General features: G+C 42.4%; 3 protein-coding genes across 13 annotated transcripts in view; all 3 read left to right on the top strand.

Annotated features, from left to right (window-relative positions):
* LOC147255809 (uridine-cytidine kinase-like 1) overlaps positions 1-27414 on the top strand; it is a 56358-nt gene that overhangs the window by 22740 nt on the left and 6204 nt on the right. For 4 of the 11 annotated variants that reach the window (XM_086213807.1, XM_086213806.1, XM_086213805.1 and 1 more), the window contains exons 3-8: positions 816-922; positions 5385-5600; positions 11791-11961; positions 12224-12295; positions 25264-25453; positions 25558-25619. In XM_086213807.1, the coding sequence (XP_086069933.1) occupies positions 816-922; positions 5385-5600; positions 11791-11961; positions 12224-12295; positions 25264-25453; positions 25558-25619 (818 nt within the window). Of the gene's footprint in view, positions 1-815; positions 923-5384; positions 5601-11790; positions 11962-12223; positions 12296-25263; positions 25454-25557; positions 25620-26944; positions 26962-27414 lie in introns of all 11 variants that reach the window. The other 7 variants (XM_086213812.1, XM_086213810.1, XM_086213808.1 and 4 more) reach the window with 4 other exon arrangements.
* Positions 14836-19176, top strand: LOC147255811 (uncharacterized). The gene is made up of 2 exons (XM_086213814.1): positions 14836-15768; positions 19079-19176. Exons 1-2 carry the CDS (start codon positions 15228-15230, stop codon positions 19099-19101), a joined length of 564 nt encoding a protein of 187 aa, XP_086069940.1. The 5' UTR covers positions 14836-15227; the 3' UTR covers positions 19102-19176.
* LOC147255810 (uncharacterized) lies at positions 19544-21659 on the top strand. Its single transcript, XM_086213815.1, has 2 exons — positions 19544-19900; positions 19986-21659. Exons 1-2 carry the CDS (start codon positions 19704-19706, stop codon positions 20221-20223), a joined length of 435 nt encoding a protein of 144 aa, XP_086069941.1. The 5' UTR covers positions 19544-19703; the 3' UTR covers positions 20224-21659.

The following is a 27414-nucleotide window of genomic DNA, read 5'->3' as shown; positions in this document are numbered from 1 at the left end:
AAGTTGTTCAAGGTTAATATACTACGCGCTCGGTTTGGATTTTATGAGCCGTCAAAGTGGGGGAGACACTTTTCGCCTTACGATGGAAGTCTATGGGGAGAGCGTGTCCTCTCAGGGTACATACTCTCAAACAAATGCTTCTCACATCTACACCATACATTCCACAGCTTTTAAAAACACACCACTGTATTCCTGACAAAAATCCCTACAAAAATATGGTATTTTGTGTGACTTTTGACCAACGTATGCCAACTTATTCAGCTTTTACACACTACATTTCTCTGAATCCTCCACTCGCTCCACTCCAGCACAGATCAGACACAGTCCAGCGGGGGAGGGGTTCTTAAAGGGCCAGCTCTCAGCTCTGCTCTCACACTGTGCAGTGCACTGAGGCTCGTATCTCCTAAACTACAAGGCCTAGGGATTTGCCGATTACACCGTTGGATTCGGGCCAGCGATCCGGCCGTGGTTAGGCGGGGGCTCAGGCCCTAACAACGCTGCTTGCAGCTTTAATTTTTGTTTTTTTTTGCAGAAAGCAATGAATGTTTTTGACAAATGGCAAATAAGCTTTTAACTGAATTACCTTTGGTTTACTACAGAGTAGTATAGGACATGTTTTGTGGAAGGGAAATGTAAAATAGGTTCACATGTGGGGTTGTTTTTCCTGAGTTACTCTGTCCCCTGTTCCTGCTTGCCTCTCTACAGCCATATCTTTGCCTAAAGCAACTTGCAGTAACTGGTCATGCAGTTTGTTCCTGACATGCAAAGACATGCTACGGTAAGCTTTGAATGTTTCTGTCAACGTGTTTTCACAGGTCTGTGTGGTGGCAGTGCTTCAGGAAAGACCACTGTCGCAAGGAAAATCATTGAAGCTCTAGATGTTCCATGGGTTGTATTACTCTCTATGGACTCTTTTTATAAGGTATACATTTTCTGCAATCACATAACAAAGTCAACATAAAGTAAATGTGCATGTCTTCACTTTGCTCCATATTGATTTTATTCTCCAGAAATTCAAATTTAATGGGACATCCTAGAAACAACTTCTTCTTTTTCACGTCTTACATCTCTCTCAGGCCCCTCACTATCCTGAAGCAATGCAGAAAGTGTCTTAAGTGTGGAGGACAACGTGAAAAAGAGTAAATTTGATGGGCTAACCTGGGCTTGACATTTTGGGTGAAAAATCTATGTGCGATTTTTCTGACAGATAGTGATTTATCAGTATTTTCTCCAAAACTCCATCTCAATAGTCACTATACAATAGTGTTTAAACATGTCATGAACATTACCACATGATACAATTAAACTATTATCTGCTTAACATTCCAATGCAAGGATGAGAATTTAAGAAGAAAAGCCAAGCAAATCATTAGAAATAGTGAATAGTAGAATTAATACAGTGAAAATAATAAGTCAAATCAGATTTGACAAGTTAGTTGTCTGCTTCTGCCTTGTTCATGTTCCCTTCCTGTTTTCCAGTTTTTCTTCCCCTTCTTTCTCTCTTTGTTTCTGTCCCTCTCTTTCTTTATCCATGTCAATCCCTTTCTTTTATCTGTCTTTCCTCCCGTCATCCTGCCTTGGTTCTCCCAACCAGAAAAAGCAGATGGCCATTCCCGTTTTGCCAGGGTCTGCTCAACTTTTATGTATGTATGTATAGATAGATAGATAGATAGATAGTACTTTATTGATCCCACAGTGGGGAAATTTGTGTATTACCACAGCTCAATTACAAGAAAGAAAGAAAAGTTAAATATATCAGAGAGGAGAAGAACATTATATACAGAGTTACATATGTACAAAACACTATATGCAAGACACCAAATATACACAGTTTGCAATTATGGGTGGAGGGTTGGTGGTATTTAGATAAATAAATAGAAGCCATAGAAGATGGCATATGCAACAACAGAGTAATAAAAAGTCTTTAGCACAGTCCTGCAGATTCCAAAGGACTTCAGTCTCCTCAACAGGTGGAGTCGACTCTGTCCCCTCTTGTTCAGTGTTAGTGGACCAGTCCAGTTTGTTATTGAGGTGAACGCCCAGGTACTTGTACGAGTCCACTGTCTCAATATCTTTTCCCTGGATGTTCTCCAGTGTAGTAGGGGGTGACTTCCTCCTGAAGTCTATCACCATCTCCTTCGTCTTGCTGGCATTGATCTGCAGGGCATTGACCTCACCCAGTCGACAAAAGTCCCTAATGACCCCCCTGTATTCCCTTTACTAACGTAACTGCATGATTGACTATTCACTGATCACTCCTGCTTGTTCTTGTTTCCATCCTGCAGAACTTCCTTCTGTCTAACGACAATCATGAAAATGACCCTACCACTTCCTACTGTTCTCCTGTGTCCCCTAGAAATTTTCCGGTTGTTTCCCCTTTTAAATCTTTGGTAACAAATAGACAGACCAAGGTAGAGTGTGTTTTGAGGAGAAAATCCTGCTTGGTAACTGTCCCCCTGAAAAGTTGTGAACCAGAAGAATGCCCTAGTCATAAAGAGAAACTGAACTTGGCTCTGTTAAATTTTAGGGCACTTACAAATAAGACCTCTGTAAATTATCTAGTACGTGGAGAAAAGCTAGATTTTATTTTCTTTACAGAAACTTGGCCTGGCTCAGACAGCGCTGCCCTTTATAGGGCTGTTGAGCATGACAGGTCCTACAAAATGCACACTTGGACTTTGATGTCAAACTAACAGACGTTCAACCATTTTGAATTGGGATTTGAGATTTTTGTGATTTCGATGGTAATACTTTAACAAACTCCTTCTATGGGCTTCTTCCAATTCGGCCATTGTGTACAAGAACCCTTGGTGAAGTTTAATTGCAACGCTTTTGAGTTTACACCATATTGTGTGGGCGTGGCAGCATCCGTCCAAACATTGTTCAATCTGCTTCAAACTTTACTTTGATAAACAAGTAATCTTATTGTCAATATTGAGTGTCAGCGATAATACCCTCTTGTGGGAACAAATTTTTATTTTACAATGAGAGATCATGTATTAAGTCTATTAGAACCATCCATCCATCCATCGTCATCTTCCGCTTATTCCTACACATTAAGGGTTGCGGGGGGGGGGGGGGGGGGGGGCTGGAGCTTATCCCAGCATCAACGGGCGAGAGGCGGGGTACACCCTGGACAGGTCGCCAGTCCATCGCAGGGCCAACATAGAGAGACGAACAACCATTCACACTCACATTCATACCTACGGTCAATTTAGAGTATTCAATCAGCCTCGTCCCCAAATTGATGTTTTTGGACTGTGGGAGGAAGCCGGGGTACCCGGAGAGAACCCACGCAGACACGGGGAGAACATGCAAACTCCACACAGAAAGATCCCGTGCCCGAGCCGGGACTCGAACCCGGAACCTTCTTGCTGTGAGGCCACAGTGCTAACCACTGCACCACCGTGCAGCCCTCTATTAGAACCCTGAATTACAAATCTGATTAGAAACGCCCAACGGTACACAAAACGATACAGTGATGCACAAAATTCACGCTTCAGTTCAGATCATTATTTTAGAGTCACGGTTTGATATTTTTTTTGAAACAAAAAAAATAAATTTCCATGCTATTTTTACTTGTAGTTTATTTTAATTACCAACATTTTTGTTTCAACTTAAAAGTAAAAATTTTAAATTACATTAAATGTATCTGGTGCAGCTACACCTGCCCCATTTTCTGCTGTGCATACTAAGCACCATATAAAAGAAAAACAGCACCTTGTAAAAATAATTGTATATATATTTGTTTGTTTGTTTGTTTGTTTTTGTTACTCAAACAGGTACTTATAAAATATTGTATTTAAAAATATTGTATATGGGTTCACAACGCACTTGCCATCAGGGTCATACTTAACATGAAAGCCAAGGTAGGTCCACACACCAGATCTGAAGGATGGTGGAGGATCTTCGATTTCAGGTGTATTGGAGGCATTAGCCTTGTTACAAGGAGCTAGCTTCACATGTAGCTTCTGTCTCAGTAGTTTGTTTTGGTCTGAACGCATGTGGGACTCTGCGCTCGACAGTGCAAGCGGCATAGTCAAGCACAGAGCCACTGAGCTTTCAGCACAGAGCAGATTGTCAGAAGTTGATAAAATAAATAAAAGAGTGTATTGTTCATTTCATAGTGCCTACCAAACCGATCTCAACAATGCTACCTAGAAATTTTTCAAAAAATCAGCCCCTTTGCTTGTATCTAGTGTCATGGAATTCAGCAGACTTGTGTAACATAACAAGACCTACAAATAAGTTCATTATAGCTATGATCTGAACCCAACAGAAATTGCACCATTTGAATTGTCTTCTATCTCTCGCTATTTACAGGTCTTGTTCTTTAACAAATTTGTTCTGGGGGTTTTACCTGATTCTCTTCATATATCAATCATCTATACTTGACCCCCTTGTCAATTTTGAATTACTAATCTTCTTAAGCTATGTCACACACTAAATGGTCACAAAAGGGCAGCAGATGTTGATATTTCTCCATGACAAAAACTGTTATAACTTGACTCCATATGATCTTTATGAAACTATGTGAAGGCTGGTGAAATATAACATACTTTATAGTTATAGGTACATATTTGATTTGAATTATTTATTTGGCCATTTCCAGGCGTTGTAATTAAACAAACTCCAGTGGCTCAATCTGAATTTTACACAGTTTTGACAGCACATACAACAGATCTCAGTGAAATAAATTTGCAAAGGTGTCATGGCAAGTTTTGATGATTTGCCATGAAAATTAGAACTCTTTTTAATCCTCCCTACATGGTCAGATAGGGTATAGTCTTCACATGTTTAATAAACATCTAACTCTGCACACATCAATGTGGACTCAGTCACCTGGTGTTTCCAGGAAGTAGGTTGGATGCAACAAAAATCATCTGATTGACATCAAAATTACGGTGTGCTGAAAAGCAACACAACGTTATTCACTCTACTCACCTGGTTGTCAACAAAACACAACTGTTTTCACGCCCTCCTACATGGTCTGGCTTTTTTCAGAAGCATGGTCAAGCCTGCCTCAGACTTTACATGTTACATATATATCCTGCTCTGAACACATCTACATGTTAATTTTGATCTCAAATCACAGCGCCACCTGGGGGTTGGGAGAAATATGTCAGATGCAACAAACATCATCTTATTGACATTAAAATTCCATTGTGCTCTCTTCACTTGATGTAGAATGGCGGAATGTACTGTGTGAAATAGCCACAAAATGGAAAGAACAAGGAGTGACTCGTGAAGAAAATAACATCAAAACTGGCACCTGTATCTTGACTTTCAACCTACATGACCACCCAGAAAAAATCCCAATTGGGTACCTAAGTGTGCCTGTCGATAAATACATCCCTAACCCTTTGCGATGTTTCAATTGCCAGAAATTCGCCCATGGCTCTGCTGGCTGTAAAAATAAGCCAGTCTGCTGTAACTGTGGAGAAGAAGAACATGAACCAACCTGTACAAGATCACCAATATGCTGCAACTGCCAAGGGAACCATGCAGCTTCATCAAAAGACTGCCCTGTTTGGATCAAGGAAAAAGAAACTCAAAGAATTTGGGCCAATAAGAAGATAAGCTATCCAGCAAGGAAACAGGTGGAAGGCTTCCATATATATAAGTTTCAAAAATCTTGTGCCTCTGTTAAACCCTCTATGAAGACAACTGATTGTCAAACAGACTTGACTTGGGTGAGCAAAGATAAACCACAATTAATTAGTGGAAATAAAAATTCATCAACTACCAGTAAAAACAAAATCGAGAGCACTCAGTCTTCTGCCAGCCAAGCTTCAGCAATGCTTGATCTCTCCCAACTATCAAAAGGGAGGAAGAAATCAACTTGTACCACTTCTCAATCTAAATCAAGTCAAAAAATCAAGACTGAAAATTCTAAGGATGTTCAGATGAAGGAAACCTCAACCTCTTATAGTCAAAGCCCCTCTTCTAAAAGTAGGAGCAAGGGCCCTGTTCCAGTCTTACCTAGCTGACAATAACTAGCCATATTGTTCAGTGGAACTGCTGTGGTTTAAAGCTAATTTTTCTGAATTACAGCATCTTGCTGCCTTGTTTAATCCTCTTGCCTTTTGTCTTCAAGACTCACCTATCATCAAATTATATTGTGTCCTTGAAAAATATTCAATTTTTAATGCTTATGGCTCAAACCTTCAGCGTCCTTCTGGTTGAGCAACTGTTTTAATAAGGAATGATATAATTCATAGTCCTTTAGTAGTTACTACTCATTTGCAAGTAGTAGCAGTTCGCCTAACTCTTCATAAAGTGATTACCTTGTGTTCTGTCTATATTCTACCTAACGTAACTGCAACAATACATGACCTGGATAATTTTAAAATGATGAAGAGCAAAGGAGGAACCCCACAAGTTCAACACTGAAAATGCCCAGGAACCCCACAAGTTCAACACTTAAAATGCCAAGAAGGCTTTGTACAAAGCAAGACATAGCAAATTAAAGCTGCAAGCAGCGTTGTTAGGGCCTGAGCCCCCGCCTAACCGCGGCCGGATCGCCGGCCCGAATCCAACGGTGTAATCGGCAAATCCCTAGGCCTTGTAGTTTAGGAGATACGAGCCTCAGTGCGCTGCACAGTGTGAGTGCAGAGTTGAGAGCCGGCCCTTTAAGAGCCCCTCCCTTCTCTGCTCGCTCTCTGCCATCTGTGTCAGAGTGGAGAGCAGAGGAGGATTTGGCAGTTTAACTGTGAAACACAGTCATAACTCAGCATATGTGGGTCAAAAGTGGAATGTAAAGACATCAGTGCGTAGAGTTTTTTCTCAGGAATTCAATGGTGTGCTTTTTGAAGGTGTGAGTGTTTTAGTTTAGAAGCTACAAGTGTTTGTTTGAGAGTATGTACATGAGGGCAGAGACCCTCCAATTGTGGTTTCCATGACTACAGTAAACAAATCTCTGCCATCTCTGTCAGAGCTGAGAGCAGAGCTGCCAGCTGGCCCATTAAGAACCCCTCCCCCGCTGCACTTTCTTTGATCTGTGCTAGAGTGGAGAGAGTGGAGGATTAAGAGAAATGTAGTGTGTAAAAGCTGAATAACTCGGCCTACGTTGGTGGAAAGTAACACAAAATACCATATTTTTGTAGGGATTTTTGTCAGGAATACAGTGATATGTTTTTAAAAGCTGTGCGATGTATGGTATAGACGTGAGAAGCATTTGTTCGAGAGTATGTACCATGAGAGGACACGGCCTCCCCATTGACTTCCATTGTAAGCGTGAAACGTGTCTCCCCCACTTTGAGGGCTTATAAAATCCAAACCGAGTGCGTAGTATATTAGCCTTTAAAGATTTTTGAAGAGCACAGTTGGGAGAGTAATGTGTGAAAGTTTGGAAGCCCTGGCATTTACGGTTTAGGAGGAGATAGATTTTGTTCGGGGAGTAAAAAAAGTCCTGATTTTGACAGTTTTGTCCAATTTGTGGACATTCTGTTGGAGATAGGTGAGGGGTCAGAGTTTAAGAATTGTTCGTCTTGATGAGACGAGTCCAACGGTGTTGGTCCCATGTCTGTGGGAGTTTTGTGTGAGGAGTTATAGCGCGCGAAATTAAAAAAAATTATCTTTTTTTTGTGTGGCTCCCTAGGTGGCGCTATAGACTTTTGTGGCGTTTTTGTTTTTGATTAGTGAATGTTGAGACATACCGAACGATTGTGCCGAAATTCAGCGAATTTCATGCATGTTCAGGGGGTCAAATTAGATTATGCGCGTTATGCGCATTATGCGCATATAGCGCGCACTCATTGAGAGCAAGAACAGTATAATACCAGGTTTTGAATGGGTGTGTATGTGAAAACTGGCTCCGGGCCGTCTGGCCCAGTTGCCTCATGGGTGTTGGGGGGGCCTGGGACACTGTTTAGTGTGTGTTTTTAGTGTTTTTAGTGCTGCTAATGTGTTGCTCTGCCGAGCAAACATAATAGGGTCTTCGCCAGAAGTACCTTCTGGCTCAGGCCCTAATAAACTTGCAGTGACATTAAAAAAGAACTCATCCGTGGAAAACTGTCGTCCTGAATTTCAAGCTTTGCGCAGAAAAGAGGAGCTCAAAGAATTGAATTTCCTCTCAGGAAATACAGAACCATACAGTCAACCCGTTTCAATGGACGAACTTCTCTCTTCTATAAGAAATTCCCATGATACTACAGTGGGCCCTGATGCAATTCATTATCAATTTCTGAAACATTTACCATCTAGTGCATTATCCCACCTCCTGCAAATATTTAATGTAATCTGGGAATCAGAAAATGTACCAAAGTCCTGGCAAAAGCTTTAATAATTCCCATTCCAAAACCAGGAAAAGACCATACTGATCCCAACAATTTTCGTCCAATCGCCTTTACAAGTTGTTTATGTAAAAATATGGAAAGAATGGTGAATAATAGACTTGTTTGGATGCTTGAATCAGAAGGACATTTGAATAAGTATGAGTGTGGCTTCAGAAAAGGAAAGAGTACATTGGATCATCTCATCAGACTGGAGTCCTACATTCGTGATGGATTTATCAGAAAAGAACATGTAATTCTATTTTTTTTTAATCTTGAAAAGGCTTGATACAACATGGAGATATGGTATTTTAAAGGACCTATATTACATGGGGTTCAGAGGATATCTGCCCATATTTGTCTCAATTTTTTTGTCTAACAGGTTTTTCAAGTCCAAGTTGGAACTACTTTTTCTATTACACTGTTACAAGAACTAGGAGTTCCCTAGGGATGCATACTTTGTCACCCTTTTTGGTGTCAAAATCAACAGTATTGTAAAGTTCGCCCAAACCTTTTTTGCAGCCTTTATGTCGATGATCTCTGCATCTTCTATTCTATTCTAGAGGGAAAAGTATGAGCTTTATTGAAGGACAACTCCAGTTATGTATAAACAAGATCAGTACATGGTCGATTTAGAATGGTTTCAAGTTTTCTAAATCAAAAACTGTCCACATTTTTGTCAATTAAGGTCTTTACATCATGATCCATTCCTCTACATCAGCATTTCTCAAAGTGTGTGGCAGGCGCGGAGACGTCCCAGGGGGGGCGCGAGAGGGGGGGGGGAACTAATGTTTGGACGTCGGAATTTTTTTCGCAGCGGAACCATAAACAAAGCGAAAGGTGAGGGGAAACTAATGTTTGGACGTCGGAATTTTTTTCGCGGCGGAACCAAAGCGTGCTTTAAACCTCTTTCATAGCAACTGTTGTCAGGTCTGTTTTTAAAATGGAGAGATATTTGACAGGGATGAAACACATTTTATTTCATTTTTTCTAGTTCTGAAAAACTAAAGAAATGTTAGTAATTTTTAATAGGTCAATAAAGTTAAACATGGCCTATTTTGTCAAAAAATTTGGCATGGGGAGGAATGAAAGTTTTTCTTCCTCCAAAGGGGGGAATGACAGAAAAAGTTTGAGAACCACTGCTCTACAAGCAGTTCAAGTGGTGAAAGAGGTTAAATTCCTTGGCCTTACTTTGGATAATAAATGATCTTTTATTGCACACATGAAATGTCTTAAGAAGAGATGTTTTAAAATGCTGGATATTATAAAAGTACTGGCAAAAACAAAGTGGGGAGCTGAGAGCACTGTGCTGTTATGTCTTTACAGAGCACTTGTGAGGTCCCGTTTGGAATATGGGAGCATTGTCTATGGATCTGCAAGGAAATCATATATTCAGATGTTTGACACTGTTCACAGTATCCAAGGACTAAGGCTGATCTTGGGAGCTTTTAGAACCTCCCCAATTTAAAGTATTTATGTGGAAGCAAATGAACCTCCCCTTCCGTTACGACGCCTGAAGCTGGCTTTACAATATGCAATCAAACTTAAAGGAAACAAAGATAACCCTGCCTATTCTACTGTTTTTCAACCTCAATTTTTACAATTTTATGAGACCAGACCAAAATGTGTTAGACCTTTTGGAATTTGAACAAAGCCTTTTCTTGAGGACCTGAATATTAATTTGGACAGTCTTACATCTACTCAACTTTCCCCCATTCCCCCTTGGATTCTGAAATGACCTGAGATTACAAAGGATTTAAGTCACAGAAAGAAATTTAGAACCCATCCAAACGAATATCAGAGCTGCTTTTTTGATTTACGGCAGCGTTTCCCCTTACATACTCCTGTTTATACTGATGGATCAAAAATGGACAACTGTGAGGCATCAGCAATAGTAGTTAGTTCAAATCAGTGTGGCCTACGCATTCCAGAACTGTGCTCTATTTTTACAGCTGAAGCTCAAGCCTTGCTTTTAAGTCTTGAATACAAAGAAAAGACCAATCATCAGTATTCTTTGATTTGCACAGATTCTAGATCATGTCTTCAAGCACTGGAGTTTTTAAAAACTGATCGTCCTCTGATTGTAAGAATGCTTGAAAAGCTGGAACATTTAAAAAAGTTTGAATGTGTTTTTTTTGCTGTGTCCCTGGCCATGTGGGTCTGAGTGGCAATGAGAAAGTAGATAGTGCTGCCAAAAAAGCTTTGACTGAAGAAGTGACAGAATGTCAAATCCCTACCTCCTGCACTATGCTCTTATATCTTTGATGAATGGCAAACTGAATGGGATAAATGCCTTGATAACAAATTGCATGAAATACAGTATGTCAGCCTGTTAAAAAGAGATGATTTTATTTGTTTCTTATCCAGACATGATCAAGTTCTTTATACAAGATGTACAATTGGTCATTCGAGATTAACACTTGGTTTTTTGTTGACTGGAAGCGAATTTCCATTGTGTCATTTTTGCAATGGGCCTTTAACGATCAAGCATATTTCACTGTCTTGCTCTGCCTTGACAAATAAAAGGCAGCAGTTTTTTAAACAAAGTACTATAGAAAGCATTTTTAATAAGGTCCCACCTTTAAAAGTGCAGAATTTTTTTTATCATGTATTGATGTAAAAAAAACTTTTTAAATATATTTAACTTATTATCTTATATGTATCTATTACAATTGTCTGTTTTTAAAATTGTATGATGTATAATTTTACCTGTTTTGGCCATTAAACAGCCATAGTTGCTAAAATGGCAATAAACTTAAACAAACAAGTACTCTCTGTATTCTATGTAAATAAAGATTATTATTATGACACATGGTGTGGATCGATCATATTGGGCTCTTACATTGTCCTCCTTTTGGATTTGCACTTCATACTTGCTGACATCTCAGTATATATACAGAAGTATTTGCTCCGTTTACTGTACGTAATTACATTATACTGTGTTTCAGTCCCTTTGCTCCCTAGATAGGGCTGACCTCTGTTCAACAATGTAACACACTAACCTGCTGTTAATGTTGCTCTGTACTTCTCATTTTGGGATTTCTGCGGGCTCATGCCTGCCTCGTCTCTGCTCTTTTCCTGTATGCTGCAACCAGGTTAATTGATAACCAGCCTGGCCGATCAATAGATTGATTCTTGAGCATTTTTAGGATGATTCAAATTAGTATTTTTCACCCATTTGCATGAATTTGATAAGTTAATTGAAGAAAATGCAAATCTTTCAGTCTGTAGTCTATATTAATTGATTCAAAATTTCATTCAACTTTAAAAGAAATGCTGATGGGAGTTCCTGACTAGAATTTTTGTTAAATAATTTTGAAAAGTTTCAGTTTGTGTTGTTCCTTTTTTCAAGAAATGAATGTAGTTTATTAACCCATTATGCATTTGTTGACACTGTTTGTGTATTTTAGGCCAAGCTGCAGACTGAGAGGAGGGAGAGGCATTTTACTCACATTGCAGTGTGCTTGAAGAAAAAAAAAAGCAAAATATTGCAACACTCTTCTATGTATGTCCCCAGGTCCTATCATCAGAAGAGCAAACTCTAGCTGCCAGCAACGACTACAACTTTGACCACCCTGATGCCTTTGATTTTGATTTACTGACATACACCCTTCGCAAACTGAAACAGGGCAAGAGTGTGAAAATCCCTGTATATGACTTCACAACCCATGGGAGACAGAAGGAGTGGGTGAGGATATGAAGGCACACATCCAAACATGCAAATGCAAGTTTGAATTATTGAATATGATTTTGTTTATTGAAGAGGAATTTAATCCTCCCTATAAATACAACTTTTAATTTCTTAATACTGCTACATACTTTTACTTTAACCAGCATGAATGTCAGATAGATATTTTCTCAACATGGCAGCGATAACATAATGACTGATATCTACTCTTGCACTGTACATACTACTGTGATAACTCGTACTTATGTTACGTCTGCCACAGAAAACTGTGTATGGAGCCAGTGTTATAATCTTTGAAGGGATCATGGCCTTTGCAGATAAAGACCTCTTGCAGGTAGGGCAAGGTTATTGTTCTTGAACATGTTCAAGTGGTCAGTGGAAGGTGATGTATTTTTATCTGTGCATTTGCTCAGACCTTTTTTCTGTGCTTATGTTGTGTGTTTTCAATTGCATTTACGAGCAGAAAAGTTCAGTAAATGTGCATGTTTTGTGCTTGATGTAAGCTAATTCAAAACCTGGGATTCTACTGGAGGGTGTCCATGTTCAAAATTTTTAAAACATGTTTAACTACCTTTTGAATTTCACAATGCAGTGAATCTCCCTCTCATTAATAGATTGATAGCATTCAGTGAACTTTGTGGAATGGAGTCACATTCCTCACAAGAACATGCAGGTATTATCAGGAGACACGCTAGCATATCCTCAGTCGTAGGTCTATGATCGATTTTATAGTCGTATCATCAGACCTGCGACCGCATGTTCTGGACACTCGGGTGAAGAGAGGAGCTGAGCTGTCAACTGATCACCAGCTGGTGGTGAGTTGGATCAGGTGGCAGGGGAAGACGCCGCGCAGACCTGGCACGCCCAAACGAGTAGTGAGGGTTTGTTGGGAACACCTGGTGGAAGAACCTGTCAGAATGATCTTTAACTCCCACCTCCGGCAGAGCTTTGATCACATCCCGGGGGCAGCGGGGGACATTGAGTCCGAATGTGCCATGTTCCGCTCTGCCATTGTCGAGGCGGCTGTTGTGAGCTGGGGCTGTAAGGCTGCTGGGGCTGGTCGCGGCGGTAATCCTCGAACCCACTGGTGGACACCAGAGGTGAGGGGAGCCATCAGGCTGAAGAAAGGAGGCTTACAGGGCATGGCTGGCCTGTGGGTCTCAAGACGCAGCCGGCCGGTTCTGGCAGGTCAAGCGGTATGCAGCCATGGTAGTTACCGAGGCAAAAACTCAGGCATGGGAGGAGTTTGGTGAGACCATGGAGAATGACTATCGGTCAGCTCTGAAAAGGTTCTTGCAAACCGTCCATCGCCTCAGGGGGGGAAGGCGGCAACTTGCCCACACTGTTAACAGTGGGGACGGGAGGCTGCTGACGTCAACTGGAGAGATAATTGGGCGGTGGAAGGAATACTTTGAGGAACTCGTCAATCCCACCAACACATACTCCATGGAGGAGACAGAGTTTGGGGAGTGCTTGGGGAGGGGTCATCCAATCTCTGGGGCAGAAGTCACCGAGGCAGTTAAGCAATTCCGCGGTGGCAGAGCTCCAGGGGTGGATGAGATCCGCCCTGGGTATCTCAAGGCTCTGGATGTTGTGGGGCTGTCTTGGTTGACATGTCTCTGCAACATTGCGTGGACATCGGGGGCGGTGCCTTTGGAGTGGCAGACCGGGGTGGTGGTCCCCATCTTTAGGAAAGGGACCAGAGGGTGTGTTCCAACTATCGGGGGATCACACTCCCAAGCCTCCCTGGAAAGGTCTACGCCAGGGTACTGGAGAGGAGGGTCAGGGCGATCGTGGAACCTCAGATTGAGGAGGAGCAGTGTGGTTTTCGTCCTGGCCGTGGAACTGGGGACCAGCTCTTCACCCTCGCTAGGGTGCTGGAGGGGGCATGGGAGTTTGCCCAACCAGTCCACATGTGTTTTGTGGATCTGGAGAAAGCTTTTGACCGTGTTCCCAGGAGCACTCTGTGGGGGGGTACTCCGGGAGTATGGGGTGGATGGCCCCTTACAAAGGGCCGTTCAGTCTTTCTACCGGAGGAGTGAGAGTCTGGTCCGCATTGCTGGCAGTAAGTTGGACTTGTTCCCAGTGAGGGTTGGACTCCGCCGAGGCTGCCTTTTGTCACTGGTTCTGTTCATAACATTTTATGGACAGAATTTCTAGGCGCAACTTGTTGGTGGGGGGGTTGAGTTTGGTGTCAGGAGGATTTTGTCTTTGCTTTTTGTGGATGACATGGTCCTCTTAGCTCCATCAAGCCACAACCTTCAACTCTTGCTGTGACAGTTTGCAGCTGATTGTGAAGGGGCTGGGATGAGAATTAGCACCTCCAAGTCTGAGGCCATGGTCCTCAGGTGGAAAAGGGTGGTTTGCCCACTTTGGGTTGGGGGGGAGGCCCCTCCTCAGGTGGAGGTGAAGTATCTCGGGGTCTTGTTCATGAGTGAAGGTAGGATGGAGCGGGAGATTGACAGGCGGAGCGGCATACGCAGTGTCGCGGGCACTGAACCAGTCCATTGTGGTGAAGAGGGAGCTTAGCCAAAAGGCAAGGCTCTCGCTTTACCAGTCAATGTACATTTCAGCCCTCACCAATGGTCATGAGCTTTGGGTGATGACAGAAAGAACGAGATCACGAATACAAGTGGCCGAAATGTGTTTCCTCCGCAGGGTGGCTGGGCTCTCCCTTAGAGATAGAGTGAGAAGCTCAGTCATTTGGGTGGGACGCAGAGTAGAGCTGCTGGAGGGAGGAGGAGGAGGAGGACTGAGCATGTCAGGGTGAACGTCATACCTGTGCGCGATTCAACATGGCAGCACACATCTGAACGTATTAACGCCAATCTACACAGTTTGACTCATCAAAACCTCAAACTACGGTAAGAAATTTTCAGTTCTCTCATCCACCAACAATCCTCATCAATAAAATCTGGAAGAAGAAATGGTGGAAAGTCTGCAGGAGTACGTCGACGAGTGCTACCACCGACTCATCATGGGGAAGACCGGTTACGCGGCGACCCCACTTCCCAAAAGAAGCCGCACCCTCATCACCCGATAAGGACCTCGGGGACACCCTGGACTCAATTGACTAGAAACTAACAAGTTTTGATGCCAGACTCGCTCTAGTGGAAATCCTCCACAAAGAGTTCCAGGCTCTCCGTGAGTCTTTGGAATTCAGCCAGCAACAGGTGGCTTCACTGGCCGCTGAAAATCAAGCCCTTCAATCCTCCATTAAATCACTCACTGAGGGGGCGACAAAGATCACAGTGGAGAACAAACGGATGAAAGAGGCTATCCTTGACATCCAAGCTCGAAGCATGCAGGACAACCTGGTATTCTCCGGCATACCTGAGCAGACGGAGGAAGACCCTGAGATGTACATCAAAGACTTCCTCCACAAACAGCTGAAACTTCCGATGGAGACCGTGAAGAACATCGCCTTCCACCGGGTGCGTCGCCTTGGAGGGAAGAGACCAGATAACCAGCACCCCAGACCCATCATTGCGAAGTTTGAACACTTAAAGCAGAAGGAGCTAGTGAAGAGCCGGAGCAGGGAGCTGAGAGGAACGGACTACACCATAAACAATCAATTCCCTAAAGAGATACTGGAGTGCCGCAAATGCCTGTTCCCTGTCAGGAAAAAGTTCATCAACGGAGGATCCCGCGCCGTCATCACGGTGGACAAACTCTATGTTAACGGCCAGCTGTTCCGCAATCCGGAGATCACCCTATGCCTCTATGAAAGCGCGTCTCCTCTCTCCACCTGGGACTCACCGGATTCAGCCGAGGATGGTATTAGCATGGTTAAGGTTACGGATGAAGGTAACACCAATTTCTGTCATTCATAGGTTGTTTTTTTTTCTTTCAATACTGTGTTAATCGTAAAAATATACAAACGCACATCGCACGTGGTAGGCTACTACATGCCGATCTCACTCACAAGTGTGTATTGATGTCACCCCGTTGTTTTTCCTGTCGTTGTTTTGTGTTACATCTTATTTATAAATGTGATGTTTATATGGTTCGCAGAGCAATTATATAATATTCAGTTACATTTGCCACACACATGCAATCTCTTCCTGTCTGCCACCACCACACACACACACACATATGCGCGCACACTTAAACACAGGCACACGTTATCTTGCTTACTCACCTACTTATTACAATTTACACTCAGTAGATCAGTTTAGACAAACAACGGTTTGTCACTTGGAATGTATGCGGAATCAGCTCACATTAAAAGCGGCTATAAATTTTAACACACCTACACAATTTACAAGCAGACATTGTCCTATTACAGGAAACCCATCTACCTAAAGTAGGAAATCATATATTAAGCTCACAGTTCCCGCACACATACACAGCAAGTTATAACACCAAACAAAGAGGCGTAGCCATTCTAATTCACAAAAACATTAGGTTCACTTGTAAAAACACAATTGTAGACCCAGAAGGTAGGTTTATAATAGTCATCATATCCACACACAACACAGACGTATGTATTACCAGTATATATGGTCCAAATTTTGATGACCCCTCCTTCTTCCACAGCTTCTTCACAGCACGTTCAGCCCACTCAGACACAGCACTTATAGTAGGAGTGGACTTCAACCTGGTATTCAACCCACAAGTGGACAGAATCAGTAGGGCAGTTAATCAACGCAATTGCCAATCATCCGATATAATAAAGCAGTACATGAGTGATTTTGGTCTTTGTGATGCTTGGCGCTCACATCACCCCACGCTAAGGAATACACCTACTACTTACCAGTCCACCACTCCTACTCCCGTTTAGACCACTTTTTAATTAGTAACTCAATTGTGAAGGACGTCTTTGACACCAAGATTCACCCCATTGTCATTAGCGACCACGCACCAGTCACTCTGACACTCACAAAAAAAAACTAGAACACCGCTTTCTAAACAATGGAGATTTAATACATCATTGCTCAAGGACCCCAATTTTGTTAAATTCTTTCAGGAGGAATGGACACTATTCTGTGAAATAAATGATCAGCCTGATGTCTCAGCTTGTGTGCTATGGCAGGCGGCAAAAGCAGTCATACGCGGCAAAATAATATCTTACTCTTCATATAAGAAAAAACAGGAGAAAGCTCTCGAAACAGAATTAAATGAAAAAATTAAAGCCTTAGAGACAACTTATGCCACCTCCCTAGAGGAACAGCTACTGAGAGAATTAAGGGAATTAAAACTAAAACTAAATGATTTACTCAACATCAAAACACAATTTCAGCTGCAGAGATTACGCTTGGAGCATTTTGAACGTAACAATAAATCCAGCAGATTTTTAGCAAACCAACTAAAATGGAACAAAGAAAGAGCAACAATACCCTCCATAAAGAACTCCACGGGGAAAATAACATGTGACCCAGAAGAAAAAAATTACATTTTTAGGGAATTCTATAAAAAACTTTATTCATCCTTGATTAACCCATCCAAATCCAGCATCAACACCTTTCTGTGCACAGTTGACTTAAAATTAAAATCAAGACTAAATAATGGCTCTGGAGTCACCTATTTCAATTGAGGAACTTCAAGAAGCCCTTAAACATATGCCAAATAAGAAAGCCCCGGGACCGGATGCCTTTCCTGCAGAATTCTGCAAAGAGTTTTGGCCTGAGCTTGCACCAATATCCTCCAAAATGTTCACTGAAATACAGGAAACCTTTACCCTTCCACCCAACATGGACTGTGCGATTATTAGCCTTCTCCTTAAACTGGACAAAGACCCAGCACTTCCATCAAGCTATCGTCCAATATCACTTATAAATGCAGATATTAAAGTTATCTGCAAGGTGCTAGCTGGAAGGCTTGAAAAAGTAACACCTCACATAATACATCCTGACCAGACCGGGTTTATTGAAAGCAGACACTCTACCAACAACACACGTAGACTTATCAACCTGATAGACTACTGTAACAGTCAGAGCAAGGATGCCATAATATTCTCCCTAGATGCAGAAAAAGCATTCGACAGGGTAAATTGGAATTTTCTCCTCACCACATTACAAAAGTTTGGGTTTGGAGATAACTTTGTGAACTGGATCAAAACTTTATACCGCTCTCCCAGTGCTTGTGTTAGAACAAATGATCAAACTTCTCCAAGCTTCTCTCTCCAAAGAGGAACCAGGCAGGGTTGTCCACTTTCCCCTTCCCTTTTTGCTATATTTATAGAGACACTCGCAGCTGCAGTCCCGCACAACAAAAACATCAAGGGAATTGATACAACAAATGTGAACCATAAGATAAGTCTTTATGCTGTTGATGTATTAATTTTCCACAAAATGCACAAACATCTCTCCCTGAAACAATAGCACTCACTGATAAATTCTCAACCATCTCTGACTACTCTATTAATTGGAACAAGCCAACTGTCCTACCCATTAACTCAGGTTTCCAGAGTACGCTCGCCGCACCACTACGGCCAGGAAACATTAGATACCTGGGTATCAACATCTCCGCCAAACTTTCTGACCTGACACGGCTAAATCACACCGCCCTAATTAAAGAAATAGAGGACAACCTCACCCGGTGGAGGACACTACCCATATCACTTATGGGAAGAATAGCAACAGTGAAAATGATGATCTTGCCAAAAATTAACTATGTTTTCTCGATGGTTCCGACCCAACCTTCCCGGACTTGGTTCAAAACACTCGACTCTAACATCTCCAAATTTCTCTGGAAAGCTAAACCACCACATATAAGCCTAAAGACTTTACAAAAGAGTAAAGACCATGGTGGCTTGGAACTACCAAATTTTTATAATTACAACTTGGCCAATAGATTACAATACATACTAAAATGGTTAAAGCCAAACTCATTAGACCAAGCATGGCTCGATATTGAACAATCATTTTGCAAAGAAATCCAAATCTCTGATCTACCCTTTATCAGCCCTATTATCAAGCATCACAGCTGCTTTAAGTGTATTAGCATCAGCAACACCCTCATAGCCTGGTGGGAATTTCTCAAAAGCAATGGGCTCTCGAACACCCCTTGCAGGCTCACACCTATCCGGAACAATCCTGACATTCTGCAAAATAAAAAAACAATACATTTTGCTGCATGGGTCGTGATTGAGTGAATGACTGTGTTTTTTCTATAGCCTATGGATATTGTGGACTGTAACGCGAAGCAGGACGACATGAAACTTGTTTATACGAGGGGGGACCTGCTCAGACTGAGGAGATGGAGAAACGCCTGTGAGAGACATTCTATCCCCGCGGAAATAAGGCGGAGGTATCGTGGCTGCAGAGCTGGAGCTAAAGTGAAGAACGGCATAACAAACAGTAAGCAGCGGAGATATAAACCATCGGCCCCGTCCATACTGGTGGGAAATGTCAATGGGCTCCAGAACAAAGTTGACGAGCTTGTGGGCCTGATTAAAACACAGAGGATGTACCGAGAGTGCAGTTTGGTCTCCTTGACGGAGATGTGGCTAACCAGCTACATACCGGATGCTAACGTGGAGTTGCATGGATTTACATCTGTGAGAGCTGACAGGGACACTAAGGCATGTGTTAAGAGCAAAGGAAGGGGGACTCATACTGTATGTTAACAACAGATGGTGTAATCCTTCTCATGTGACTGTTAAGGACACTCTGTGCTGCCGTGATCTGGAACTGCTAGCTGTAGACCTGAGGCCATATTACCTGCCCTTAGAGCTCACTCACGTCATAGCAGTGTGTGTTTACATTCCTCCCAGAGCAGACGCGGGAGCTGCATGTGACATGATACACACGTCAGTTGCACGGCTACAAAAACAGCACCCTGAAGCCTTTTTTGTCATCTCCGGTGATTTTAACCACGTCACCCTCAGCTCAACTTTGGCTGCCTTTCATCAGTTTGTGGACTGTCCGACCCGTGAAAACAGGACTATTGACTTGCTGTATGCTAACATTAAAGGTGCATACACAGCCACCTATGGGTAAGTCTGACCACAAACTGATCTACCTGTCACCCCTGTACACACCTATGGTTAAAAAACAGCCCATAACATCTCGCTCCTTCAGGAAGTGGCAAGATGGAGATCAGGAGATCCTCAGGGACTGTTTTGATTCCACAGACTGGAACGTCATGCTGGACTCTTTTGGGGAGGACATTGAGGGCTCTACGCACTGCATCACGGACTATCTGAACTTCTGTCTAGATGCAGCGGTTCCTGTTCCCTGCTTTGGGAATAACAAACCCTGGGTAACCAGCGAAGTGGAAGCTGTACTCAACAGGAAAAAAAAGGGCGTTCAAAAATAAAGATCCGGAGGAGATGAGGAGAGCACAGAGAGAGCTGAGGGACTGCACAAGAGAGGCCAAGAATTCTTACAGGAGGAAGCTAGAGAGGAAGCTGCAGGCCAGTGATATGCGGGAGGTCTGGAAGGGGATGAGGACCATCACAGGCGGTGCTGCTGTCGAGAGGAGCAAGGTGAGAGCAAATGAACTCAACACCTTCTTCAACCGGTTTGACTCAACATCTGCCTCCTCTCCTACTCACCTCACTGTGCCAGCTCTCCCATCCTGCCCACCCCTGTCTGCTCCATCTCCCCTGCCCGCCTCTGATCTCACTATCCCCCCATTTCCATTTCCATCACCACTGACCAGGTCCGACATGAGCGGGGAAGACTCCGCCCCAGGAAGGCAGCTGGTCTGGACGGGCTGTGTCCGAGGCTGCTCAAGGCGTGTGCTGTAGGGGCTCTGCCAACTCTGCAATTTTCAATCTGAGCCTTCGTCTGGGGAGGGTCCCAACTGTCTGGAAAGCGTCCTGCATTATCCCTGTATCGAAGAAAAGGTGACCCAGCATCCTCAATGACTTCAGGCCGGTTGCCCTCACCTCCCATCTAATGAAGACACTGGAGAGACTGATTCTGCGCATCATAACACCCCAGGTGCAATCAGCCCAGGACCTACTGCAGTTCTGCTACTGAAAGAATGTTGGAGTTGAGGACGCTGTGCTTTACCTCCCACATCGTGCCCTCACAAACCTCGGCAGGGAAAGTGGCGCTGTGAGAATTTTTTTTATAGATTTCTCCAGCACCTTCAACACCATACAGCCTCTACGCCTGAAGGACAAACTCACCACCATGCAGGTTGACCCACTCCCACGTCATGGATCACAGAGTACCTCACCGACAGACCTCAGTTTGTCAGGTTGGGGTCTATTACATCTGACATTGTGACCCGCAGCACGGGAGCGCCGCAGGGGACTGTGCTGGCCCCTCTCCTTTTCACACTCTACAAAGCGGACTTCATGCACAACACCAAACAGTGTCATGTGCAGAAGTTCTCTGATGACACTGCCATCGTCGGGTGTATCAGAGGGGGGCATGAGGGTGAGTAGAAATCCCTTGTGGAGGATTTTACCACCTGGAGTCACCTGAACCACCTGCAGCTCAATTCCTCTAAGACCAAGGAGATGGTACTGGACTTTTGGAGGTGCCGTCCTTCTCCTCTGCCTGTTAAGATCAGCGGCGAGAAGATTGAGGTGGTTGCCTCCTACAAGTACCTGGGGTTGCAGCTGGACGACAAGCTGGACTGGTCAGTTAATACTGACGGTGTCTATAAGAAAGTGCAGAGCAGGCTATATTTCCTGAGGAGGCTGGCATACTTTAATGTGTGCAGAAGGATGCTGCTGATGTTTTATCAGTCAGTGGTCTCCAGCGCCCTCTTCTATGGGGTGGTGTGTTGGGGGGGGGGGGGGGCAGCACCAAGCAGAAGGACACACAGAGGCTGGACAAGCTTATAAAGAAAGCCACCTCTGTGATTGGTGCTGTGCAGGACTCGGTTGTGACAGTGGCGGAGAGGAGAGCACTGAGCAAACTGCTCTCCCTCATGGACGACAGCAGCCATCCACTGCACGACATGGTGGGGAGGCACAGGAGCTTGTTCAGTGATAGACTGAGAGACTTCGGTGGTCCTTCCTGCCCAGGGCCATCAGACTTTATAACACATCTCTGGGGAAGGGGGGTGATGAGTAAGGGCCGGGTAGAGGTACTAGCCAACTGACTTTCAATAGCCATTATTTATTTATTTATTTATTTATTCTGTTATACTGTTTTTTTATCCTTTTTATACCGTATTGTTATTGTTTCTGTGCTTTTTATGCAATGTGTGTGACTGTAATGCAGCTGAGGAACTGAATTTCCCACGGGATCAATAAAGTATCTATCTATCTATCTATCTATCTATCTATCTATCTATCTATCTATCTATCTATCTGTCTATGTAAAGGGATAAAACATCAGAGCACATCTTCCAAGACAATGAATTCATACAATTTAATCAAATTACAGCAAATTATGGTATTAACAAAAACAAATTTCTGGAATATCTTCAGCTCAAATCTATAATACAGGCACGGTTTGACCTTACCCAGCTGGACTTAGAGCTTCCACCCAGAATAACAGTAACAGATTTTTACAGCTTTCACCCCCTAAGCTACTGTCTAAAATTAACTCAATAGTATCTACAACAGATCTTACAATCTCTATCAATGGGAGAAAGATCTGTCGATCAACCCAGACCCTAACTTTTGGATACAAATCTGCTCCAACACATTTAGAATGATTCAAAAGGGTAACCTACAATTAATAAATTACAAGGTTCTCCACAGAACACACTATACAGGACAAAGGATGTTCCAGATGGGCCTCACACAAACAAACATTTGTCCAAACTGTGCGACTGGCTCACCAGACTGCGATCTGCATGCTATTTGGCTTTGTACACCTGTTAACAATTTTTGGCAGGGGGTTTGCATAGACCTATCTCGGTGGTTAGGGTACCCCATCCCTACCTCCCCCTCACTTTGTCTGCTAGGTGACGTCACTAATGTTAATATGGAAGTAAACAAATCCTGCATGCTCCTCTCTGCTCTAAGCATTGCAAAAAAGGCCATCCTGATTAATTGGAAATCCAAGAATAACCTAAGCATTACTCAATATGGAAACTTTTTATTAGACCACATTTCCATGGAGAGAATGTCTGCTTGGGAGGGAAGTCGATCGTCAGAGTCCCGGCTTGGGCATGGGATCTTTCTGTGTGGAGTTTGCATGTTCTCCCTGTGCTTGCGTGGGTGCTCTCTGGGTACTTTGGCTTCTTCCCACCGTCCAAAGACATGTAATTGGGGACTAGGCTAATTGGATACTTTAAATTGACCGTAGGTGTGAATGGTTGTTTGTCGATATATGTTGGTCCTGTGATGGACTGGCGACCTGTCCAGGGTGTACCCCGCCTCTCGCCCGTAGCCGCTGGGATAGGCTCCAGCGCCCCAGCGACCCTTAACAGGAATAAGCGGAAGACAATGGATGGATGGATATGCCAAACCATCTCTCAAGAAAAAAATTCACATAAAAAAAAAATCATTCACCAACATAATGCCATATGTGTTGTCTACAATTCCAAAGTCTTATTTTTTTTTCAAAGTTCTTTTTTTGGTCTTTTTTATTAGATAGTTACAGTGAAGAAATGAAAGGGGAGGGAGAGGAGGGATGACATGCAGAATAGGACCCTGGGCCAGAATCAATCCCTAGTTTTCTGTGCGGCCTTGGCCAGTGTATGCATTTAACCAATGTGTCACCAGGGTGCCCCACAAAGTCTTATTTTCCACAGTTAATCATCTCATAAATGCTTCCCAGCAGCACGTGCAGAAATGCCCTGCATCTTAATCAAAATGCGATCAGTTTGCCTCGTTCTATGATAATCAAATCATTATTGTCTGAGATGGTATCGTGAACAGTGCCATGAATCAAAACACTCAAATTGTTGATATCCAGCAGGGGAACTCTAATTACATGCAACATTTTTGCATGTAAAACTCTCTAAATGAAATGTGCTTTCAAATAAAGATTATTATTATTATTATTATTATTATTATCATCATTATTACCATAGGGCTGCACGGTGGTGCAGTGGTTAGCACTGTGGCCTCACAGCAAGAAGGTTTGCATGTTCTCCCCGTGCCTGCGTGGGTTCTCTCCGGGTACTCCGGCTTCCTCCCACCGTCCAAAGACATGCAATTTGGGGACTAGGCTGATTGGATTCTCTAAATTGACCGTAGGTATGAATGTGAGTGTGAATGGTTGTGCGTCTCTGTATGTTGGCCCAGCGATGGACTGGCGACCTGTCCAGGGTGTACCCCGCCTCTTGCCCGTAGATGCTGGGATAGGCTCTAGCCCCCCCCGCGACCCTTACTAGTAAGGAATAAGCGGTAGACGACGATGGATTATTACCATATACATGGTTGAGGTGAAAACAGGATTCACCTGTGAAGAGTACTGTTTTCCAGTGGCAAGAGTCCACTCAAGATGTGGGTCAGCACATTGAACACTGTTCCCACTCTTGACATGTTGCTGGTCTTAGGTAGTCACACAAATGCAGCAGACGACCATTCTGATCATGAACTGACAGCCTCTGTGGGCATGTGGTCTGTTTGCTTTGGTGCCAAATTGTTGGAATTGACTTCCAAGGCATTCAGTTATTCACGATAGAACATTTACAGCTGCATTTTGCTTAGAACATGACAATTGCCCTTGTTGACTTGCGACATCTGTGTTTTGTGTGGCCTTTGATTGACAAAATTATTTGGAACATCTTTGTTGTGATCAAAACTTTTAATCGCTATTTCCATATTCTCCACCTGTGCAAGAGATTATCTTGGCAAATAAATAACATGTTTGCCATACTTGCTGGTGATATAAATAAATATGTTGACCTAAGTGTGAGAGTGAGTTAAAAGCAAAGTGTTGCATTTCTATTTTTTCTAGTTTCATGCAGTTAAGAAAAAACATCATCACATCCCAGATATTTATTATTGTAAAATGTAACTCGATTAATGAATCTCTGTCTTTTTTTTTTGTTAAAAAGGCAAATCTGACTAAAAATTATTAGATTTTTGAACATCTGAACATCAATAGTTTTTTTACCTCATTTTCTGGATGGAACTTAGTTGTAGTAACGTACCAATGCCAAAACTAAGTTTTTGTTTTTAAATGTCGTCACAGTTTGTTTATATCAGACAAATATATTCTGAGGTTATATAAATGATTGAATCAGATTCACTGGTTGTCAAAAAGAATTAAAAGACATCTGCAGGTTTTACACAAGTTATTAAAGTACTGTACTGTTTCTTACATCTGAAAAGGAATTGTCGCTGCTGGTGATGTAAAAACCATGGAGACACTAAGAATAGAATCCAGAAAGTATATTTAGATCACTGTATATCTGGTTTCATCTTAAAAATGTGTGCGATGTAACTTCATGTACAACCAAACATTTTGTTGTTTCATGTATCCCTGTCAGTTGCTGGACATGAAGATCTTTGTAGACACTGACTCTGACATCCGGCTTGTGCGACGGCTGAGGAGGGATATCACAGAAAGAGGTCGTGACATTGAGGGTGTCATCAAGCAGTACAACAAGTTTGTCAAGCCGGCCTTTGAGCAGTACATTGAGCCCACCATGCGCCTGGCTGACATTGTGGTGCCTCGTGGTACTCATATACCTTATATATATATATACAGTACATTTACTTAACCACTACTATTTTCTGTTCAAACAGATTAAATTATATCGTATCATGTAATTTTGTTTCAGGGGGTGGCAACATGGTGGCCATTGATTTAATAGTACAGCATGTCCATAGTCAACTGGAAGAGGTGAGAGGTCACACTCACAAACACAGACCTCACATACTGAAAACGTGCAATGTCAACATGCAATGTACATATAATGGTGAAGTGAAGGATGAGGTCACACCTTTTTTTCTCATGTTAATTTTTTTTTTTCATCTCAGAACAGCTTACTATGGTAGAAATTTATGGACACTTGATACTCTTATCTGCACTCTTGCTTAAACACACCCTCCAGTGGTTAGAAAATGCATTGTACAGAATTGAGTAGGGAAAATGAATATATTTGATGGCTGTACAGTATGACTTAATGTAAACATCTGATAGAGATAAAAAATCTTGCATGTTAAATATTATGATTGTAATAGTTATTTCTGGTTCAAATATGTAACTGTTAAGGAATTTTATTATTTTAATTTGTAAAAGAAAAAAATTCTCTTACTGAATGTATGCAAAATTAAAAAAAAAAAAAAAATTTACGAGAGAGCATTTGGAGAGCAAATACTTCCCCCGAGGAGGCCTCATGGATACTGAATATTAAAAGGTGTCCATAGATTTTATTCTAAATTGCCGAAGTTAGACCTTCTATGTCCTGGATTCAGAGCATGAACCATAACATATCCATGAGCTAAATATATTTACAGTATTAACAGTGTTTTTCTTTAAGATATGCAAATTTTTCAGACTGCAAATGCATTCAAGATTAAGCCAGAATGCTCTTCTTTGTACTCTTAAACATGGACTGATTGAATTTGATCAAAATTAATCTGACAAGTCCAAAAAATGCTGCTAATAGCTAAATCCTGCCTGCAATTCAGGATCACTCCATTGATCCACATCACCTCCAAAAGATTAGTAATGTGTAATATGACTATTAAATTTCATCAAAGTCTGCTAATTAATTTTAGAGATATTCTACTTACAAACAGTCATTTCTGTGATCACATTACCTTCCAGTTGGAGGTAAAAAAAAAAATGTAATAAGATCAACTGAATATAAAATGCATTATGTATTTTTATGGAACCTATCTGTAATTTGATACAGAATTATTTGCCACCCAATGTATGGTTCAGCTTCACAGTACTCATTCTTGCACCATTATGCTCTTCAGTATTAATCTATAAATAATCTCTGTAGTTTATTTTTCCTTTTGGATTTGTTAAGCATGCATAAATTGTCACCAAAGGCACTTTTTTCCCCTCATGCTGATGTTTTCGTGCAACAGTTTGCTTTATATCTCCCCCTATACGCACACACTTTCGACACTAGACAGTTGCACATACACTGCTGATGGATTGATCTCCCACTCTTTTCCCACCACACCTTCATCCAAACCCTCCATGGCTCACAGCGCGAGCTCAGCGTCAGGTAGAGTGGCTTTTATCCTTTCTATCATTCTCTCCGCACCATCTGCCCTGTTGCCCATCTACTCCAACTCCTTGTTGGCTCCTTGCAAAGCCAACAAGCTCTACCTTCCTCTCATCTGCTGGCTGCAATGGAACATCACCAGGCAGCGTCAAATATGGCTGATTAGTCATCAGTTATAGTATGAAACTATGCCAAGGCATTTTTAAGGCTTGGTTCACTCCATCGTGGAATTAGTATGCGTGACAGCTGCTGCAGTCATCAAATGTATATCAAAAGTTTGGTTGTGGTGTGATGCAGCCAGCATTTAATGCAATGATAGTGATTTTCCCTTTCCCTGCCTTTAAGAGAAATGACAAGTCACACTCTTCCTGCCTTCTGTGTCTGAAAATGCACCACTGAGTCAAGTCACTGACCCCTCCTCTTGGTAGCAATACGAATGAGAGACAGTGTAAG

This window comes from Aulostomus chinensis, chromosome 9 (assembly GCF_037954235.1).
Source record: "Aulostomus chinensis isolate RoL2024-O1b breed Wild chromosome 9, RoL_Achi_v1.0, whole genome shotgun sequence".
Classification (NCBI taxonomy): domain Eukaryota; kingdom Metazoa; phylum Chordata; class Actinopteri; order Syngnathiformes; family Aulostomidae; genus Aulostomus; species Aulostomus chinensis.
The sequence above is the reverse complement of the archived record's forward strand: the minus strand, read 5'-3'. Positions and strand labels throughout refer to the sequence as shown.

Bases quoted from the DNA above. Each gene is read 5' to 3' on its own strand.
- LOC147255810 (XM_086213815.1), top strand. From the start codon at position 19,704: ATGATACACACGTCAGTTGCACGGCTACAAAAACAGCACCCTGAAGCC. The intron at 19,901-19,985 runs GTAAGTCTGACC...TCGCTCCTTCAG, and splicing joins GCATACACAGCCACCTATGG to GAAGTGGCAAGATGGAGATC.
- LOC147255811 (XM_086213814.1), top strand. From the start codon at position 15,228: ATGAAAGAGGCTATCCTTGACATCCAAGCTCGAAGCATGCAGGACAAC. The intron at 15,769-19,078 runs GTAACACCAATT...TTTTTTCTATAG, and splicing joins GGTTAAGGTTACGGATGAAG to CCTATGGATATTGTGGACTG.